The following is a 22,616-nucleotide window of genomic DNA, read 5'->3' as shown; positions in this document are numbered from 1 at the left end:
AACAAAACCTAGTCACATTTATACTCCTAAATACAAGTTTTAATCCTAGACTAGCATTTTTTCATCCTTGTGTGGTTTCCATGAATATATACACACATTGAACACATACAGTTTACTTTAAAGCAAATTTTGAGGATAAGGGATCACGAGGAAGCTAAACATGAAGCAGATTTCTGTCTTTACAACCTCGAGTCTTAATCAGAAAATCAAACAGCCCAAAATTTCAAGTGTGACCCAAATTTCTGGTTCCCACTTTTTTAATAAAAACATGGCAAACAATTGTGTTAATGTAGTTAATTGGTTCATTCACTGGGGACTGTAGATGCTCCAGGAGACTAAAGAAAGAAGGAAAGAATTAAAGAAAGAAAGGAAATAGGAGATAAGAGGAACGAGGAGGAGATAAGGGAAAATTAGGAGAGGAAAGATAAGATAGAAGAGGAGTGAAAAGTGATCAAGGTAGAAGGAAAGGAGGGGACTGAAAGGAAATTACATGAAATTAAATTAAATAAAAGGGGAAAGGGGAGAAAAAGAAGTCGAAGAAGAGACAAATAAGGAGAGGAGAGGAAAATGAAAGGACAGGAGAAACGAAGAGGAGAGATGAAACGAGAAAAAGGATATGAACATAGAAAAAAAGCAGGAAGAATGGGAGGATGAAAAAAGAAAGAGCAAAACAGAGTGTAAATAAGAAAAGAGGAAGGGAAGAAGTTGCTGGCCGTCTTTATTGGTGCTAAAGAAACAGAACAAAAGGAGTGAAAGGGTCAGAGGAATATTTGTGTGTTTAGAGCTTTTCTTCAGCATAAGGGGACACAGAGATATTATAACTTGTATCAGGACACAGCAGCATGTGGGTCATTGGACAACCACAGACAACAATCCAGTCTCCAGGAACGATCAATCACAGTACATGAACACACACACACACACACACACACACACACACACACACACACACACACACACACACACACACACACACACACACACACACACACACACACTCAGGAGAAAGTAAATTGATGAATAATTCACTGAAGCTCATTGATCTTTGTGTCTCTCTCTTTCTCCCTACATAGCAGTAATATGATCCAGGTGTTAAGTGCAGAGTTCTCTCTCAAGGTAGATGCACACATTCCCATAACAACATGTCCTGTTTTCTTTTAACTGTTCCTACAAATAGCTCCAGTACACATATTTTCATCTTATTAAAATTCTTGCTGGGTTATAACATGCAGTATGTTGCAAATTGCATAACTGATGTGAAATACATTTTGACAGTTTGTATATTGAATGAACAATGAACTATTATTTGCTTCACTACACATGATATGTTTATTATTGACTAAACTTTTGGTATGTTTTCCTCTATTCTCTGTTTTCTTTCTCTTTACAGAAAGCTTGTTGACTACTTGCAAAGCTAGTTGGTGAACTACTGTAGCTGGTGAGCTAACTGCTAACACACTATCCAGTCAGGAACATGGTAATGCTAGTGAGTCATGGTTGGTCTTGTTTAATCAAGAGACACATTTTTACCATTGATTACTGTCTCATATCTATCTGCAATCTCGGCCTCTTTTGTGGAGCAGTTCATGTTCCAGCAGAGCAAGACTATTTAAAAGTGGAATTATAGCCTATTATAGCTTTCTCTGTTTATGAATCTCGAGATAATTGGTTCTTCAAAGGTCAGTACTGCAAGACAAGTTTGCTTTGGTTAATGGCACAGCTTTCAAAATTCCACAAAAGTTGAACTCGACAAATTTGCATTTGGAGCAAAAATACCAAAAATATTGGCCAATATATCTGTATCTGATATTTGAACTCTGAAAAATGTATATAGTCCTCAAAAATCCAATATCGGTTAGGATCTAGTTAAAGTCACCTTCAAGAAACCAAGTGACTTAAAATGGATTGCTTTGCTCAAGAACTGACTCCATGGTCTCTATGTCAATGTCCATGAAGGAGAACCGTTGAGATATTTTCAACCTTATCCTACCAGTTTAGTTGTTATACCTATACAAAGTTAACAATTTTAATAATCCTAAATGTACATATTGTATCTTGTACAATATCTAGAATGTACATTGGAAACCATGGATATCCCCAATCATTTAATATTATCTTGCCTATTCCATTACAATTTTGACATTTCCAGAACAGCCCCTAGGTTTTTCCAGTTTGAAATTTGGAAGCAGTTGAAGAAGTTTAATGAGAAGAAATTTAGGTGCTTCAATTGAGGGTATATGAAGCATGAGATCAACATTGTGGATTGGTGTGGGTTTGCTGTGATGTGGTAATTATACAGGACTGCTGAGATGAAGAGAGAACTGAGCCAGAATGCAAAATTCTCAATTGAGCAGTGGCTCCAAGTTCTAACCTGGAAGATTCAGAGGACCAAATTAGTTTCCGTCCCAGGCTCAGGACAGAGTGAGTTTGGAAATTCAGAAGGAGCTCAGAGAAGAACATCTGCTCATTCACTCCTCTTAGGTTGAGGTGGTCCAGCATTTGATCCCCCAAAGGAGCCACCAGGAGGCCCCCCAACACCTCCCTGTGGAGGTATTCTGAGTAAGTCTAACAGAAAGAAGCCCCCTGGAAAGACCCAGAGCACAATGGATGGATTACATACTGAAGACAAGGTATCTGTACCTTGCTTAGTCTGTGGCTACCCGGATCCTGATAAACATGCTTAACATAGGTGGGTGGGTGGGTGGATAATTGGATGGTATGTTGGAAATATACCAGTGCCTCCTGTCTCAGAAAGATGCCTCTATTGCATAATACATTTTGTCATATTGCAGCTGAGAGTACAGACTCCCAAATATACAGTGAAAGATTGTGAGTAGGTTTAGTATCCATTAGATCAAACACTAACTTTGAGTCCTCAGATTTTTGTTATTTGGTGCTGCATGGGGGTGAGAATATATTTAATGTGATCTATTGGTAAAGAGAACATTGTTAGTTAATTATAATGGTGTCAAATTTGGAACTCAGTTAACTGAATAAGACATCTGTTTTTGTCTGTGTATGCATGAGTGTATAATCGTGTGCTGTGCATCATGAATTCTGTATGAAGATTTGTAAGATTTCTAGGTAATTTCTCAAGAAAATTACAAAAGTCATACTCCACTGAAACAGCTTTGGACACACTAACTCTTTCACTTAAAGCAACAGACCGGTGACATTTAAGTCACCGGTCTCCCTTTAGTCCAGAGGGAGAAGAAGTACAGCTGTCCCAACATCCATGATCCCTGCACGTTTTGATTAAATCCAAAGTGGCAGAAACGAGAAAGTTAGTTGCACCCTCACCTCGTCCACAACATCAGCGGGAGGCTGCTTTGCAGACAGGCTGCTTCAGCTGGAAGATGGGTGATTATTACGTTAGCAGTTAGCACAGGGGTCGGGAACCTTTTTGGCCTGGAAGAGCAATAAAAACCAAATATTTTTAAATGTATTTCCTTGAGAGCCATATATTTAATAAAATTGAGTTTTAAGTATATCATGTCTCCGAGTACTAAAAGCGGTATCAGTGTTTCCCCTACCATTGACTGTTTTACACATTCCTGTAAAATGTGTCAATGTCTACAAGATAGATTTACACAAAACCAAGACTTTAGTGATCCTCTTTTCATCTAGCGGCGTCATCAGTTTGAAATATTGAATTTTTCCAATATTTTGGTTCATGATAAAATACTTGCAAATCAAATGGCATACCCGTCACAAGGTACAAGCCTCAGTTGTACCTTGTGTTTAGTGCTAATTATCAAATGTAAGCAAACTAACACGCTAAACTAAAATAGCGAACATGGTAAAAATTCTACCTGCCTAACGCACCTAATGTGTTAACATTGTCATTGAGCATGTTAGCATGCTGACGTTAGCATTTAGCTCAAAGCACAGCTGCACTTAAGTAAGGCTTCACAGAGCTGCTAGAATGGCTCTTGAGGGCCATCCACACAAAAAACGACAGCTAAAAATATAACTATAAATCTATTGTTTTGAAAATCACAGAAGTGAATGGCAGAGTCCACACCACATCTATAAAAACAGCAAATCTCTCCTCAACTCCATGGTGCTGAATGATGCAAAGCACCACGGCTGTGCGGCACAATCTGGGTATTGAATTGTAGAGTTTACAGTATTACAGATTTTTACAATTGCTTAAGCACGATTTTGAACAGGGCTCATTTTGTCCAAACATTACACACAATTCTCTTAGAACCATTACACACTGCTATGCTCCTTCTAAAACTGTTACGGTGGGGAAAAGGTGAGGACTCAAATGCAAGACGGCTGACAAGGATATTAACAAAAAGAGGGCTTTATTCCAAAAAGCTTACAAAATAACAAAAATACAAAAGGTAAAACGTAAACTGAAAAGACAAACCAGGATGACACGGGAAGCACGAGGACGCATGAGGACGCACGAGGACGCACGAGGAGACATCTGCAAGGGTGACACGGCAAGGTGAACGGACACAGGAGGAACAAATCAACAATCACAGAAAGAAAACACACAGACAGGAAGTACAACTAGACATGACATAAGGGGAAGTGAACACTTCAAAATAAAACAGGATATACAAAATCACGATCATGACAAAAACACTTTCTACTTTTCTAATGATATAGTCTGGGTTTGATTTTTTCAGAGACATTGTTATACTAAAATATGTGAATATTTTGACTAAACACAACACACAAGACCAGTTACTGCACTGATTAGCATATAGTACATCAACTCAACATAAACAATTCTGTTACATATTTACAGTGCTTACGCCTGGGTGAGTTTACAATTACTGTAAGCACCTGAGTGTCTGTCTGTACATCTGACATCCGTGTTTGATCAATAGGTTCATAGGAACATATTTTGAAAAGCAAGTCGAAACAAGTCCATATTTATGAATATAGTGCCAATGTCATGATCGTGTTTTGTGTTATTTGTGTGTAGTGTTTTGTAAAAAAGTGTGAGGCTGAGAATGTGCTTAAAGTTGTGCAGAGGTTTTGTTTCTTGGTGTCCGTATCAATAATTATGCTTTATGACATGATATGTAATTTTAGTGTCTTAGCAATTGAAAAAAAACTGTAAATGACTACAGTATTGGATCAGCATAAATCCAAAAATATAAGCTATGTTCATCAAACTATGACACAACCAAACTATTCAGTTTGTGTAGTCATGTAGAATAAACAACAAGCAATTCCTGCATTCATCAAAGGCCCATGTAAAACAGCAGGCTGCAGGGAAATGTCACAAGCCCACACCACTGTGTGTGTGTGTGTGTGTGTGTGTGTTGTGTGTGTGTGTGTGTGTGTGTGTGTGTGTGTGTATGCGTGTGCGTGTGCACCACCACCACCACCAGTGAGGTCAGCCAGTATTTATCCCAGTAAGAAGAGCTGTGGTGTCAGCCTGACTGCAGTCTGGGTCTTGCTCATCAGTTGTCTACTGTTATTTCATTCAGTAGTGTGGGCCACCACTGTAGCAGTGAGAGCATCTCTTAAATGGCTAGAGAAATGGTTAAACACAACATATAATTAATTAATATTCCTGAGAAACGTCCATCCGTTCCTCCTCAGCCTTCGGGGGTGTCTCCTCCTTGTCAGATGCCTCGGACGAAGAAGGGGGGAAAGCCAGTCGAAATGGGACCCCTAATGGTGGGGTGGTCTTAGCTGGCTGGTAAGGCTGCCGACGGTGAAACTCCCTGATCAACCGGGCATCCAGGACGTGTCGCGCAGGAACCCAACACCTTTCCTCAGGACCATAACCTTCCAGTCCACAGCACTGCAGACCCCTTCACCGGCGGTGGGAACGAAGGAGGCGGTGAAAGGTGTATACAGGACCGCCATCGATGAAGCGAGGCAGCGGGGGAGGCGGAGCAGCCGGGACCAGTGGGCTTGACTGCCACGGAGTTGATAACTTCCTGGATCTCAAACGGGCCGATGAACCGAGGCGCCAATTTTTTTTATTCTACCCATAACGGTATGTCCCGAGTGGACAGCCACACTTTCTGGCCCAATAGGTATTTGGGGGCGACGGTGCGGCGGCGGTTGGCAGCCATGACGTACCGGTCCGTCGAAGGGAGGAGAGTAGCTCTAGCCTGGGTCCAGGTTTGGTGTTAGTGGTTAATGAAAGCCTGGACGGAAGGACAGGAGACCATCCATCCATCCATCCATCCATCGTCTACCGCTTATCCGGGATCGGGTCGCGGGGGCAGCATCTCCAGTAAGGAACCCCAATCTTCCCTTCTCCGGGCCACATCCTCCAGCTCCGACTGGGGGATCCTGAGGCGTTCCCAGGCCAGTGAGGAGATATAATCTCTCCACCGAGTCCTGGGTCTTTCCCGGGGTCTCCTCCCAGCTGGACGTGCCTGGAACACCTCCCTAGGGAGGCGCCCAGGTGGCATCCTTACTAGATGCCCGAACCACCTCAACTGGCTCCTTTCAACGTAAAGGAGCAGCGGCTCTACCCCGAGTCTCTCACGGATGGCTAAGCTTCTCACCCTATCTCTAAGGGAGACGCCAGCCACCCGTCTGAGAAAACCCATTTCGGCCGCTTGTACCCGTGATCTCGTTCTTTCGGTCATGACCCAGCCTTCATGACCATAGGTGAGGGTAGGAACGAAGATCGACCGGTATATTGAGAGCTTTGCCTTCTGGCTCAGCTCTCTTTTCGTCACAACGGTGCGGTAAAGTGACTGTAATACCGCCCCCCCTGCTCCGATTCTCCGGCCAATCTCTCGCTCCATTGTCCCCTCACTCGCGAACAAGACCCCGAGGTACTTGAACTCCTTCACTTGGGGTAATGGCTCATTCCCTACCCGGAGTAGGCAATGCACCGGTTTCCTGCTGAGAGCCATGGCCTCAGATTTGGAGGTGCTAATCCTCATCCCAACCGCTGCACACTCGGCTGCGAACCGATCCAGTGACTGTTGAAGGTCACAGACCGATGATGCCATAAGGACCACATTATCTGCAAAGAGCAGCGATGAGATCCTCAGGTCACCGAACTGCAACCCCTCTCCTCCACGACTACGCCTCGATATCCTATCCATGAAAATCACGAACAGGATTGGTGATAAAGCACAGCCCTGTCGGAGGCCAACATTCACGGGAAACGAGTCCGACTTACTGCCGAGTATCCGGACACAACTCTTGCTTTACCAGGGAGGCTGAGAAGTGTGATACCCCTGTAGTTGGCACACACTCTCTGGTCCCCATTTTTAAATAGGGGAACCACCACCCCGGTCTGCCAACCCCTAGGCACTGTCCCAGACTTCCACGCAATGTTGACGAGGCGTGTCAACCAAGACAGCCCCTCAACACCCAAAGCCTTCAGCATTTCTGGACGGATCTCATCAACCCCTGCGGCTTTGCCACTGTGGAGTTGTTTGACTACCTCAGTGACTTCCATCAGGGAAATTGACGATGATCCCCCATCAGCTTCCAGCTCTGCCTCAACCATAGAGGGCGTGTTAGTCGGATTCAGGAGTTCCTCAAAGTGCTCCTTCCAGCGGCCGATAACCTTCTCAGTTGAAGTCAGCAGGGTCCCACCCTTGCTGTACACAGCTTGGATGGTTCCTCGCTTCCCCCTCCTGAGGTGCCGGATGGTTTTCCAGAAGCACCTTGGTGCCGACCGAAAGTCCTTCTCCATAGCTTATCCGAACTTCTCCCACACCCGCTGCTTTGCCTCTGACACGGCAGAAGCTGCCGCCCTTCTAGTCCTTCGATACCCTGCAACTGTTTCCGGAGTCCTCCCGGATAACATAACCCGGAAGGACTCCTTCTTCAGTCGGACTGCTTCCCTGACCACTGGGGTCCACCACGGTGTTCGAGGGTTACCGCCCCTTGAGGCACCTAAGACCTTGAGACCACAGCTCATCACCGCAGCTTCAGCAATAGAGGTTTTGAACATCGCCCACTCAGGTTCAATGCCCCCAACCTCCACAGGGATAGCTGAAAAGCTCCGCCGGAGGTGTGAGTTAAAGATCCCCAGGACAGGGGCTTCCTCCAGACGTTCCCAGTTCACCCGCATTACCCGTTTGGGTTTACCAGGTCTGTCCAGAGTCTTCCCCCACCCCTTGATCGAACTCACCACCAGATGGTGATCAGTCGACAGCTCCGCCCCTCTCTTCACCCGAGTGTCCAAAACATGCGGCCTCAGATCAGATGATACGATTACGAAATCGATCATTGACCTTTGGCCTAGGGTGCTCTGGTACCACGTGCACTTATGAGCATCCTTATGTTCGAACATGGTGTTTGTTATGGCCATTCCATGACTAGCACAGAAGTCCAACAACAAACGACCGTTCGGGTTTAGATCAGGGAGGCCCTTCCTCCCAATCACGCCTCTCCAGGTGTCTCCATCGTTTCCTACGAAACGTTCCTACGGAGTACGAAACGTTCCTACGGAGTCCCCTACTGGAGCCCCCTGCAGGGCTCCATTCAGGGTCTCCAAGAAGGCCGAATACTCAGAACTGCGGTTTGGGGCATAGGCACAAACAACAGTCAGAGTTTTCCCCCCCATAACCCGAAGGCGTAGGGAGGCGACCCTCTCGTCCACCGGGATAAACTCCAACGTAGCGGCGCTCAGCCGGGGGCTAGTGAGTATCCCTACCCCGGCCCGACGCCTCACACCTTGGGCAACTCCGGAGAAGAATAGAGTCCAATCCCTATCCAGGAGTACGGTTCCAGAGCCAAGACTGTGCGTGGAGGTAAGCCCCACCAGATCCAACTGGTAGCGATCCACCTCCCGCACTAGTTCCGGCTCCTTCCCCCACAGAGAGGTGACGTTCCACGTCCCAAGAGCCAGCCTCTGCTGCCCGGGTCTGGTCCGTCGAGGTCCCTGACCATCACTGCCACCCGTGTGATAGCGCACCCGACCCCAGCAGTTTTTCCCATGAGTGGTGGGCCCACAGGAAGGATGGATGGGAGGCACCACGTAGCTTCTTTGGGCTGTGCCCGACCGGGCTCCGTGGCAAACCCGGCCACCAGGCGCTCGCTGTCGGGCCCTCCCTCTGGGCCTGGCTCCAGACGGGGGCCCCGGGCTTCCTCCGGGCAGGGTCTCTCCTTTCCTTTCCTTTTCTTTCATGAAGTCCGTTTTTGAACCATTCTTAGTCTGGCCCCTCACCTGAGACCAATTTGCCTTGGGAGACCCTACCAGGAGCACTAGGCTCCAGACAACACAGCTCTCAGGTTCATAGGGACACACAAACCTCTCCACCACGATAAGGTGATGGTTCCCAGAGAGGTGACCTTTCTCCAATGCGGGGAACAGTGGCGGTTGGAACCCGTAGGAACACTGAAATGGGGACAGTCCAGTGGCTGAGCTGACCAGGGTATTGCGGGCATATTCCACCCACAGGAGCTGCTGAGACCAGGCCGAGGGATGTTTGGAAATCATGCACCGAAGTGCTGTCTCCATCTCCTGACCACCAGGAGCGAACAAAACTCCTTCCAGAATATGGACATGAACTGGGGTCCTTGGTCGGAGATCACATCGGTAGGGAGTCCATGGAGTCGAAAGACATGCAGCAGAACCAGTTCCGCAGTCTCCTTGGCCGACGGGAGCTTGGGTAGTGACACAAAGTGGGCCATCTTGCTGAACCGGTCAACTATAGTCAGCATGGTGGTATGACCGTTGGACATAGGCAGGCCGGTTACAAAGTCTAGAGAGATGTGGGACCAGATACGATGGGGCACTGGTAGAGGTAGCAGAAGGCCAGCAGGAGCTTGGTGAGACGGCTTGTGCTGACTACAAATGGGACACGCATTGACGAACCCACGGGTGGCCCACCAGAATCTCCGTAGAAGAACTTCCTTAGTTTGTTGGATCCCAGGGTGGCAGGTGAGCCGGGAACTGTGGGCCCATTGAATGACGTCAGATCTAATATCCAGGGGAACAAACAGGCGGTCCGGCGGGCAGGAACTAGGACCGGGCTGATCTTTCAAGGCGGCTTTAACCCTCTCCTCCACCTCCCAAGTGAGAGAGGCAATCAAGCGGGGTACTGGAAGGATAGGATCCGGCTCGGTGACGGAGTCCTCCCCTCCCACAAACAGACGGGACAGGGCGTCTGGTTTAATGTTGTGGGAACCAGGCCGGTAGGACAGAGAAAAGTTGAACCTGGTGAAGAATAGGGACCACCTGGTCTGCCGGGAGTTCAGTCTCTTGGCTGATTGGATGTACGCCAAATTCTTGTGGTCAGTCCAAACCAGAAAAGGCAGCTTGGTCCCCTCGAGCCATTGATGCCATTCCTCCAGCGCCAGCTTAACGGCCAATAACTCCCGGTTCCCATAATTTCTCTCTGCCGGCAAAAATGTCTTAGAGAAGAAGGCACAGGGGTGAAGCTTCTGGTCGTCGGCCGCCCTCTGCGACAAGATGCCCCCTACCCTACGTTGGAGGCGTCCACCTCCACCACAAACTGTCTCTCCGGGTCCGGAACTCGCAGGATGGGAGCAGAGGTGAAACGGGACTTGAAGTTCTGGAAAGCCCTCTCAGCCGAGGGAGACCACTGATACAGCACCTTTGAAGAGGTGAGGGCCGTGAGTGGGGCAGCCACCGTGCTCTAGCCACGGATGAACCTTCGGTAAAAGTTTGCGAACCCCAGGAACCGCTGTAACTGCTTACGCGAATCAGAAACCGGCCAGGAGGTGACCGCGGAGACTTTGGCAGGGTCCATCTGCATGCACCCCCGTCCCACGATGTATCCCAGAAACTAGACAGAGGTGGTATGGAACTCACATTTCTCGGTTTTTACAAACAGCGAGTTCTCAAGCAGGTGTTGAAGGACGGCCTGGACATGATGCACATGTTCCCCCTTGGTACGGGAGTAGATCAAGATGTCGTCTAGGTATACGAACACCTGCTTGTTCAACATGTCTCTAAGAACATCATTTACCAATACTTGGAATACCGCTGGGGGCGTTTCTGAGGCCGAACGACATCACCAGGTATTCATAATGTCCAGATGCGGTGTTAAAAGCCGTTTTCCACTCCCTCCCGGATCCGAACTAAGTGGTAAGCATTGCGAAGGTCCAACTTCGTAAAGATGGTAGCCCCCTGCAATAACTCAAAAGCGGAGGAGATGAGGGGAAAAGGATATCGGTTCTTTACTGTGATGTCATTGAGGCCCCTGTAATCAATACACGGCCTCAGAGTCTTGTCCTTCTTTTCCACAAAGAAGAATCCCGCCCCTGCCGATGAGGACGAGGGACGGATAATCCCGGCAGCCAGAGAGTCATTAATGTAACTTTCCATGGCCTCCCTCTCGGGTTCCGACAGGGAATACAGGCGACCACGAGGAGGGGACATGCCGGGGTATAGCTCAATCGCACAATCATATGGACGGTGCGGGGGCAGAGACGTGGCCCGGGCCTTGCTGAATACCTCCTGGAAGTAATGGTATTCAACCGGCACCCCCGATAAATCCGGAGCAGGACTGGAGCAGACGGACTGCTGCGGAGCGGCGGCTTGCTTCACGCACACCTTGTGGCAGGCAGGGCTCCACCCCAGAATGGCACCCAATCAATGTTGGGTTGTGGTGGCGGAGCCAGGGATAGCCCAGAATCAACGGAAGATGAGAGACCGTAGAAGGTGAAACTCAGTCAACAGCAGTCGAACGTGACACAGTGGTCTTTGGTTGGGGAAGAGTCTTTGGGTTCGGCTCACCAGTATGTTCCCCATTACTGGTGAGCCTGGTCTTTTGCTGGGCATCTGGAAACGAAATGGCCACCCTGGCCGCAGTATAGACAGAGGTTCCTTCGTCTACAGTGCTCACGTTCCTCTGAGGTGAGGCTGGTGCACCCCACTTGCATGGGCTCAGGTCCGCCTGGCAATGGCTCAGCATCAAAACTGGTGGGCGCCACAGGTCCTCGCTGCCGGCCGGATGTGAAGTGACCTAGTGGCCGCTGTCGTTTCTCTCGCCTCCTCACCTGGATCCGCCGATCCAGTCTGGAGGTGAGTTTGATTAATCTATCTAGCGAGGATGGTAACTCAAAAGATACCAGCTCATTTTTAAGATAATCTGCTAGCCCTAGCAGGTAAGCATCATTTTGAGCCGCAGAATTCCAATCACTCAGGCGAGCTCTGGTCCGAAAGTCAATCGCATAATCAGCTACCGTCCGGTTTCCCTGCTTTAGACTCATCAGACCTCCGGTAGCGTCTGGACCCATGGAAACTCCGCCGAAGACCTTGCGTAGCTCGGCCGAAAAAGCAGCAAAAGAGGAGCAAGCTGTCGTCTGTCGCTCCCACTCTGAATTGAAGCTGTTTGGCTTCAAGGTAAACAGGAGAGAACAGTTTGTAATGAACGTGTTGCAGCCCTCAGTATCACCGGCATAGCGCTCCGGGGTCCACACCTGAGGCTCCGGTGCTGGTCCTGGAGCTGAAACTGTCGGCAGCGGAGCTGGAGGAGGCCCAGGACTAGTTGCAGATCTCATAGCTAGCGTTAGCTGCTGAACCTGGGCAACTAATGTAGTCATCACTTGCTCCTGGTTAACAGCTGACTGCCGTAGCTCGTTCGTCATCGAGGCGAACCTCGCCTCATGATGCTGGATGGCGTTTTCCACCTGCTCCATCTGGTTCAGAGGTGGCGCTGTGTGTGCTGGGTCCATGAGTGGCAGCACACAGGAAACCAAGGATAATTGGTAATGATCTTTATTAGTAGTTATAGTTAGCAGGTTATAGCCAAGTACACTGATCCACAGCGGGATGATAATAATCCACAAGGACCAACCAATAGGTAGCAGGCAAGGGGTGTGGAAAAGTACCAGGCTGAGGTAAGAAGTACTGGAGCAGACTGTGACAGAAGCGGTTGGGATGAGGATCAGCACCTCAAAATATGAGGCCATGGCTCTCAGCAGGAAACCGGTGGATTGCCTACTCCAGGTAGGGAATGAGCCCTTACCCCCAAGTGAAGGAGTTCAAGTACCTCGGGGTCTTGTTCGCGAGTAAGGGGACGATGGAGCGAGAGATTGGCCGGCGAATCGGAGCAGCGGGGGCGGTACTGCAATCGCTTTACCGCACCGTTGTGACGAAAAGAGAGCTGAGCCAGAAGGCAAAGCTCTCAATGTACCGGGCAATCATCGTTCCTACCCTCACCTATGGTCATGAAGGCTGGGTCATGACCGAAAGAACGAGATCACGGATACAAGCGGCCGAAATGGGTTTTCTCAGACGGGTGGCTGGCATCTCCCTTAGAGATAGGGTGAGAAGCTCAGCCATCCGTGAAAGACTCGGAGTAGAGCCCGCTGGGCCGGGGAAGCCCGGGGTCTCCTCCCAGGACTCGGTGGAGAGATTATATCTCCTTACTGGCCTGGGAACGCCTCGGGATCCCCCAGTCGGAGCTGGAGGATGTGGCCCGGAGAAGGGAAGAATGGGGTTCCTTACTGGAGCTGCTGCCCCGCGACCCGACCCTGGATAAGCTGTAGACGATGGATGGATGGATGGATGGATGGATGGATGGAACTTGCTCATTTGTTTATTTTTCAAGAAGAAAAAATGTATGTCAATGAACATATCATTGTCATCAGAACGAAGTGCAATTGTTTACAAACAAGATAGTCAAAATTAGTGGTAGACCAATTAATCGGGCCGAATAATGCTATTTTGAGATAATCGATATCGGCCGATGTCTGCGCACATGAGACCGATTAACAAAAGTTAAGATAGCCAACACCAGGGAAGGACTCTACACTAACATTGTTTATTTATGTAAGTTTACAAATCTATAAAATTGTTGTATTTTATCAGATGAAAAAGAAAAAACATGATATCGGCATTATAACATGGTCATCGGCCACCCTGCTCTCTACATATCGGCCATATTAGTAAACCACTAGTCAAAATGCTTAGCCATGTTATCAATAAAAGTAAGTTTACTCTCTAAGAATTTTATGATGTCGAAAATGTTGACGAAAATGATTAAAAATGCACAAGGCTGCACTTTTTCTGTATGACATATATCAATTTTGACAGTACACACTTGCACATTACGATATGTTGGAGATTGATTACAAGAGATTGGACATTTCTACAAATTTTGAAATTTAAACATGCATAACAACCCTTAACCAGAACTGTAAATGCAGAGCTAAATGGAGAATTACAGTGAAGTCTTTTACCTCTTCCTCTGTTTTGCCTCACTACCCTTCCACCACACAGCCTTCTTCCCCCACTGCTGTTGACCCTGTTCCTTTCATTGTTGTTAAGATAAGTTTAGATCAAATAATCCTTTATTAGTTGATCAACATGACATAAGCAATTAATAACGTAGGAAACATCAGACAATTGTGCAGAATCAATTGCATGAATTAGTCAATGCATTTGCAATGTGTTCAAAATAATGAGAAATTGCTTTTATGATATGCACAATTGACTAGATGATGTGGAGGTTAAACAAGTTGTGAGAATTTCATTTCTAATCTGAAAAGATTTACCAAAACAACTGAGAAACTGTAACATATTCCTAGGAACCTTGTGTGTTCCAGGATAAAGCTTGCTGACCCAAATCTAACAGGTCCTGACCAAGAATCGGACCAATTTGTTGCGTAAAGCTTAGGGCTTGGGTTCTTTTAGAAATATAAAGCAAAATTCAAATCTTAATGTAATAGTTTTGCTAAAAAGTAAAAGACATGGGTTTAGGTTTCAGTTTTTGATTCCTGCCAAAGTCTAACTCAGGGTTGACAGGTTAAAAGCGTTCATCTGTACACAAAGAGGCAGAAAACAGCTTGAGAAACAGTATTGATCAGCCCTCTCCTTATGGTATTTGTGGCAGTAATCTGAGCTGAAATTAACAGGCTATTCTGCGATAATCTATCCCTGTGGTGATCAAGGGGCTCCATGTGTCTCAGTACCTAGGAACTAAACACAAACCCAGGTAATTATAAACAAAACTGTAATTAAACAAATGCAGACCTTCAGATTGATTTCTCTCAGGGTGTGTTCATGCCAAGCTTTTTTTGAGAGGTTTATTTAAGGCACCATTCCTGTGGTGCAGGTAAACAATGTCAAACAAAGGTTACACTTTCAACCACACTGAAGTGCCTGTAAATACAGATCTCAGAGAAGTGTCTTTTTACCTCTTATTCTTGTTTTTTTAGGAGAACATTATTTAATCTGAGAGCTGGCATTTTATCCAAGAATCCCATGGGGTCGCGCAGTATTTGGTAGGATGCCAGTAAAATATTACATTGTGTTGTTAGGATCAGCATGGATCTGGAAAAGCAGTTGAATGATATCTCTGTTGCAATTTTGTTTTAAGAGGACATAATCTAAACCAGGTATGCTGGTAGGATAGCAGGACAATTCCATTATTTTGTCAGGATTGGCCAAAGCCAGCTCCAGAAGAAAAACTAAAAGTTTTATCTGTTATCATTTCTATATGCAAAAATCATTTCACCGTAGAGTGGTGTGACTATTTGATCAATATGAATTCAGAAATTTGGATAAACCTCTCTGTTCACATATTACAGCCAGATCAGTATCTTACAGCTAAGCTACAATTCAGAAACCTCAACACTTGTTTAAAAGTGGGGCCTATTAGGACAAAATATAGTCGCACAAACCACCACTCGACCACAAATATTTACTGCCTGTACACAAGCCTGTACAGCCCACAAATCAAAGAATGCATTTCCTGTGTCAATGCTATCTCCAAGCAGGTCCACAGACTCCAGGATCATAGCTCAACTTCTTCTGAGACCTGCTAATTTGCCTAATTGTCCTAATCTGATTACTCTGTATTTGTGTCCATGCATGTAAACATAGTAAGTTTATAGCTGGAAATATTTATTTATGTTTTCTCTATAATTTCACTTGAAACTTATGTTCATTTTGAACTAAAGTTTTTTTTTAAATGAGACACAATGCTCAACTTTTTATTCTTCAAGTATTTTTTACTCTTTACCATATGGCTCTACCATATGGTTATGTCTTTAAACTATTATTTAACAGAAAACAAGCTATATTGTGATATATATTGTTATCGAGAAAATGAAATTACCTATATAGGGATAGAAGATTTGGGCCATATCGCTCTACTTTAAAAGTCCATGTAACTTTTGTTTACAGGCCCTGGTTAACTTGCAATTGAACACCTACTGTAATTGCAGCAAGATGAACTTTTCTGCTGTGCTTTGAGGTAAAGAAAACAAACTCTACATGTGAACCATCACTGTATACGTTTCTAAAGACCCTCTATTCACCCACTCTATACAGCATGATGCCCAATTTTCTTCAAAATTAATTTATCAGGCACAATTTGTTCCAACATGTTGAGACCAGCTGTCCTCATACACAGGTAGAGATCTGAAATTAAATTACTTCTCATGTCACATATTTAGGCGACATTCTTCACAAGTTAGGTAAAACTTCTATAAGGCACCACAAATAAGAAAGACAACGTTCCAGTCAAACGATGGTCTTTGTTTGTTTCTTTTGCTTGCAGTTTTCAGCAGTGTGCTAATGAATTTCTCCTGTCTTGACTCCCAGACAAACTGCAGTACTCTCATTAACAGTTTCAGCAGTGCTGAACAGCATCAATGGGTCTACTCATTAAAACCTAGGGCCAGCCATGCTTTCTGTTTTGCAGAGCTGGAGTCATTACTGGGTTCCAATCACTGTCCCCAGTAATATCTTATTTTTGGTTTTGACTAAAATTCGAGTGCTGGAATTTCTCAGTTTGTAAATCCGATGGGAGATTTCCTTTGCCCTAAAATGTGTACTCTATGCAAGGGTTATGTTGCATTCAGACAGTGTCGGCAGAATGAGTAGAAGAACCTAATAATTCACATACTACTCCAAGATAGTTAGTCCAAGATAGGTAACTCAAATGCTTGCCTTCTAGTCAAGCCTAATTAGTATAAAAAAAAATCATAGTACATATTTGTTGCTAATAGTAAACAAGGAAAACCAGATACAAACCAACGTGTATAGCTCATTTTAAATTAGCTGAATAGACTGACTGGTGTTAATTTGATGTAACTGCGAGCAATAGTGGCCATGGAGCCATTTTGACATTTCTGTTTATTTCACTAAATTGAGATGCATTGTAGCTGTCAGAAAGTCCTTATACTGTATCTCTGACTCATAATTACAACTAGGAGGTTGAGTTACCTTCTAAACGCTATGAAATATCGCAGCATTATGTCAAAAAAACTATTGTTAGCTAGCTACAACCTGCATACAACCTAAGTTGCTAATTAAGATTGAAATGTTCAATGTTTATCCAATTGCCACACAGATGTTCTTATGAATACAAAGTTCCGCAGTGGTGAATGCCAAATTTAGGATTTTTTAGGGATTATAAGCATGTTTCAGCGCCTAAGGGTTAAAAATTCAGGACTGAGTTTACTATCATTAGAATTAAGTTACTTAATTAATAGAACACACTTTGTGTTTCCCTAGCAGGCATACATACATTAAACCATGTAGTTTCATCTTCATCTATACTTATGATCATATCCTTTATATTAATATGGCATTATTTTAATTACAACTACAGGCCAAACTCAGATAATCTTTGATATTAAGAAGTTGTGGAACTAGTGTTCTATGTTGGCTCAAGCAGTAACTACTTGTTATTTGCATATAGAACAAACAGAACAGTGCTGGAGGTGCACAACTTGACCGTACACGGGCTTCAAATGAAGACCAGCCTAGTGTTAATCCCCCCCATCCCAAAGCCAGGTGTGACAGCAGCCCACCAGGAGTCAGGAGCCACCAAATCTACTGTGGGCGTTTCTACGCCCTGTCTAGTTAGCCCATATGACGTTAATTTTCACAGAGACAAATTTGAAAATGTGTCAGACAACCTCAATGCTAACTGTAGCATCACATATGTGGATGCCCCGTGATGCTGCTGCCTTCATTAGCAGATACAGGATAACAAGATATGGGCTTTAGAAGTAGTTATTAAATGTTAGGCCTACACATATTAAATGCATAGTATGCTCATTTTACACAAATGAATATTAGTGTAATGCCAGAGCAGGTGACATATTGTGTAAATTGGGACAAAGCAATCACAGTATTCAACAAAGCTAACCATGTGTGCATATTAAAAGTATGTAATTGGGATCGTTCCTCGGAATATTAACAAGAAATTACCCAGTACACGAGAAATGCCAGTACAATCTACAATTTTGGGAAAAATGGTCTTACCAGTGCTGCTCATGGTGCCAGTCGGATGTCTTCTCCAGTCAGATGATGCACAGTAAATAAACCACTATCCACATTGACAGTATGACGCCAGCAGCCGCAGAGTGCACACGCTCAGTGCCAGCCAGCAGAATAAATGAAGGGAAATGTTCAACACAGGAGTGTTGCAGAGAGCAAGCCTGGCTGCTTATGCCGCAGAGATCTCCCAATACAGCCGCACTGAGAAGACAATGTCCTGCATACACTGCAGGGCTGCGCTGCCTCACTCACTATACGGCAAACCGTGCAAGTTGGGTGTGGGCGCACAGTGAAGAAACACCACTAGTCACGCTACATAGGATAGTGAATAGGGTATCCGGTGTGACTTATCAAAATAAAAGTGTTCTTGAAGATTAGGCTCGGGAGTTCCAATTATCGTTTGAGTGAACTTTACTATCTGGTCAAAAATGTACGTAGGAATGTGGTAAGCACAGTAAAATAATAAAATATGTTTTTTAATTCCCATCCTTGATTTGACTAAATCCAATAAACATTAAATATCAAATAAAATAAAAATAATAATAAATTACATAGGGCACAAATGCATGTCTGCCACAAAATCAACCAGTAGCCTGTCAATGAGTTTGTGATAATTTGATTGAAAAATAATTGTATATAATTTATACAGGAAAAAATGGTTAAATTTAAAATGATTAGTCAGTGATATGTGATCACGAGTAAAGCCTAAAGTAGAGTAGAGCTCAGAATGGAAATTTAAAAAATCTTTATTTTATTACTATATCTTAAAAGAGGCTGTTCCGTAAAATAGTCACTTAACAATAGGTTATGATGCAAAACTAAACTTTGTTTAGGCTATATTTGAATTAAAATGTATATTTTCAATTAATCAAATCATAAAGAAATCAGAGATTATTTTGGAAGCAAACTATTATATAATGATAACTTCCATGCGGCAAGAATGTTTCAATGTCATTTTGTTCTGCTCAAATGCTAGGTTAATTGTTCCATTCCATTACTTTATTGCGCCCTTTATGCTTTTATTTTGAATGAATAAATCCAACGCTTCCTGTTTTATGTTAGGTAGCATCAGGCATCTTGTCTCTGTTTTGCTTCAGCTTCCAGCAGACTGCTCCGCAACAGAGCATCATCGCTCTGACAGCGCCACTGCACTAATGACGCGGTAAACATGGGAAATGTAGTATTAAAAAAAGGAAACGCTCATTCTGACAAGCAGCGTGCAGTTTATTTTGGACTACAAGCCAGTTCAGCGCAAACAAACTGCATTGTGAAGGGGACCGGCAGTGACAAAATTGTATTTCATTTTATTTTTTTAAATACGTTGGACAATCAGTTGTGGATGTTATCGTTATGCAGTGTGTTCATTTGTTTGAAGTATTGTAATCTCAAAGCACAGAAGATGATGGACATCTTATTGCTCATTTTGTTTCTGTTTCCTCTCTGTGTGTTGTAATAGCTTACAATTAACTGGGTCAGTTGGGAACTACTGAGGAGGAGGAGGAGGAGGAGGAACTGAAGGAAGATGACAGGGCTAAAGAAGACAGATCAGGGGCAGAAGACATACAGTGTCTTCAAGGAAAAATATTAAACATAAATACAGGAAAGAACGACATCACTATTTTTTCCTTATTTGAAGCAGTTTATCTATCAAATATTTTTTTATTAATATAGTGATATTTAGTTTGAGATTTAACATAGACCTAACTGAACTCTGGAATAAGATGGCATTCCATCAAAGTTTGTTTTTCCAACAAACATACATATATAATTCAGCAGTATAAGTCTGCATTGTTATTCACACAAACATCATTTCAAATGTAATGATCTAAAACATATAAGTGGGAAGAAAAGTATATTTGTATAATTGTAAAAAAATATTCTCAGAATAAAGAACACGTTTTAGAAAGTATATAAATAAATACATTACAATATTTTGAAGAAAAAAGTCCTAACTCAAGGTCTCACAGTATATGGCTCTGAGTCCAATAGCCTTTTTGGTTAAGACTGGACTGAGTTGTGGACTTTTCTGTGTTTCTCTGTTTGTGTTCCTTTCCCTCATTTTCCCATCTACACACCTCCTATGCATCGGATTCGTTAGTCTTCCCATCCAATCAGCTCCTTACCTATTCCCAGTGTTTTCCCGCTGCTAATCAGTTCCCTGCCTCTTCTCCTGTTCGATCACCTCATTCCCCTCACCTGAGCTTCTCCGCCCATCTCTCCACCTGCTCTTCATCCCCTCATCAGTCATTAGTTTGTATTCAAGTTCTGATTTTGTGTTCAGTCCTTGTTGGATCCTTGTGTTTGTTATTTGAAGTTCTGTTTTACCTTGCCTGCACCAAACCATAAACTAAAGTTGTTTATTGTTAAAGTGTTGTTGCCTGCAGTCTCCTGCATCTGTGTCCACCTGTTCCACTCTACACGACAGAAGGATCCAAACCAGTCATGCACCCAGCATATGGATAGTTTGAAGACAAACTTTATGATTAGTTGTACTCTTTCATATGTTTGTATGTGGAATGGTAGAAGGACCCTAGTAGGGTGCACGAGGAGGTTGCTCTGACAATGGCCACGGAATCCAGATCCAGAGGTTTTAGCCAATTATAGACTGATATCTAACCTTCCCTTTCTCGCTAAGATCCTTGAGAAAGCAGTTGCAAAACAGTTGTGTGATTTTTTACATAAAAATAGTTTATTTGAGGTTTTTCAATCTGGATTTAGAGTTCATCATAGCACAGAGACGGCACTGGTGAAAGTTACCAATGACCTTCTATTGGCATCACACAGAGGACTTGTCTCTGTTCTTGTCTTGTTAGACCTCAGTGCTGCTTTCGACACTGTTGATCATGACATTCTACTGCAGAGACTGGAACATTGTGTTGGCATAAAAGGAACCGCACTAAGCTGGTTCAAGTCCTATTTATCTGAGCGATCTCAATTTGTATGTGTTAACGATAAATCCTCCATGACAGCCAAAGTCAATCTTGGAGTTCTGCAGGGTTCTGTACTTGGACTGATTCTATTCACCTTATATATGCTTCCTTTTGGCAATATTATAAGGAACCACTCTATAAACTTTCATTGTTATGCGGATGATACCCAATTATATCTATCAATTAAACCAGACGAAATCAATCAGTTGACTAAACTTCAAGCATGCCTTAAGGACATAAAAATGTGGATGTCTAGCAACTTTTTGATGTTAAACACAGACAAAACTGAAGTTATTATACTTGGCCCCAAACGCCTCCGAAATGCATTTTCTAATGACATAGAAGCTCTGGATGGCATTAATTTGGCCTCCAGCACCACCGTAAGGAATCTTGGCGTTATCTTTGATCAGGATCTGTCTTTTAACTCCACATAAAACAAATGCCAAGGACTGCCTTCTTTCATCTACGTAACATTGCAAAAATAAGACACATCCTGTCTCAAAATGATGCAGAATAACTAGTCAATGCATTTGTTACTTCAAGGCTGGATTACTGCAACTCATTGTTACCAGGTTGTCCCAAAAAGTTGCATAAGACTCTTCAGCTGATCCAAAATGCAGCGGCACGTGTATTGACAAGAACTAGGAAACGGGATCATAGTAACCTGTGGTGTCCCTCAAGGGTCGGTTCTCGGCCCCACTCTGTTCACCCTCTACACACTGCCCCTTGGCCGTGTCATTAGCCAGCATGGAATACCATTCCATTGCTACGCTGATGACACACAGCTATATATAAAAACCGACCTGATGCTACATGCAGCCCCACTGTCGACATCTTCATCATCATCATCATCATCATCATCATCATCATCAACATCATTTAACACTTGCCTTAAGAAGATAAAGGCTTGGATGAAAGAACATTTCCTTCAACTAAACAGCTCAAAAACAGAGGCTATTTTAGTTGGCACACCACACCAGGTCCAGTCTTCCCCCATAACCCATATCACTTTTTCTGGCCAAGACATCCTCCTATCACCATCAGTTACAAACCTGGGTGTAAGATTTGACCCTCATCTGACCTTTGACACCCACATCAATGATCTGTGCAAGACCTCCTTTTACCACCTCAGGAACATTGCAAATCTCCGCCCCACACTCTCCCTGTCAGATGTTGAACAACTCGTCCACGCCTTTGTATCCTCAAGGTTGGACTACTGTAACGCTCTCCTCATCGGGATTCCAAGCGGGAGCCTTCAGAAGCTCCAATATATCCAGAACAGCGGCGCTAGGATCCTGATGAGGGTGCGAAAATATAATACATTACAACCATTCTCCACTCCCTCCACTGGCTTCCTGTCGCATTCAGAATCGAATACAAAATCTCCCTACTCACCCATCAGTGCATACATGGAAACGTTCCTCCGTACCTCAAGGAACTCCTCCCTCAACAAACCTCCACACGCAACCTCCGCTCCTCTAAAAAAACTTTGCTCCACCCCCCCAGGACCAAGCTCCGCA

At 44.4% G+C, this 22,616-nt stretch overlaps 1 protein-coding gene across 1 annotated transcript in view; it reads right to left on the bottom strand.

The window, feature by feature from the left end:
- ablim2 (actin binding LIM protein family, member 2) overlaps positions 1-18,441 on the bottom strand; it is a 101,371-nt gene extending 82,930 nt beyond the window's left edge. The window contains exon 1 of the mRNA XM_029454425.1: positions 18,152-18,441. Coding sequence (XP_029310285.1) covers positions 18,152-18,164 — 13 coding nt within the window. The 5' untranslated portion in view covers positions 18,165-18,441. The remainder of the gene's footprint in view (positions 1-18,151) is intronic.
- Between the last annotated feature and the right edge of the window lie 4,175 nt (positions 18,442-22,616).

This window comes from Cottoperca gobio, chromosome 18 (assembly GCF_900634415.1).
Source record: "Cottoperca gobio chromosome 18, fCotGob3.1, whole genome shotgun sequence".
Taxonomy (NCBI): Eukaryota; Metazoa; Chordata; class Actinopteri; order Perciformes; family Bovichtidae; genus Cottoperca; species Cottoperca gobio.
This window is presented reverse-complemented; position numbering and strand designations above follow the sequence as displayed.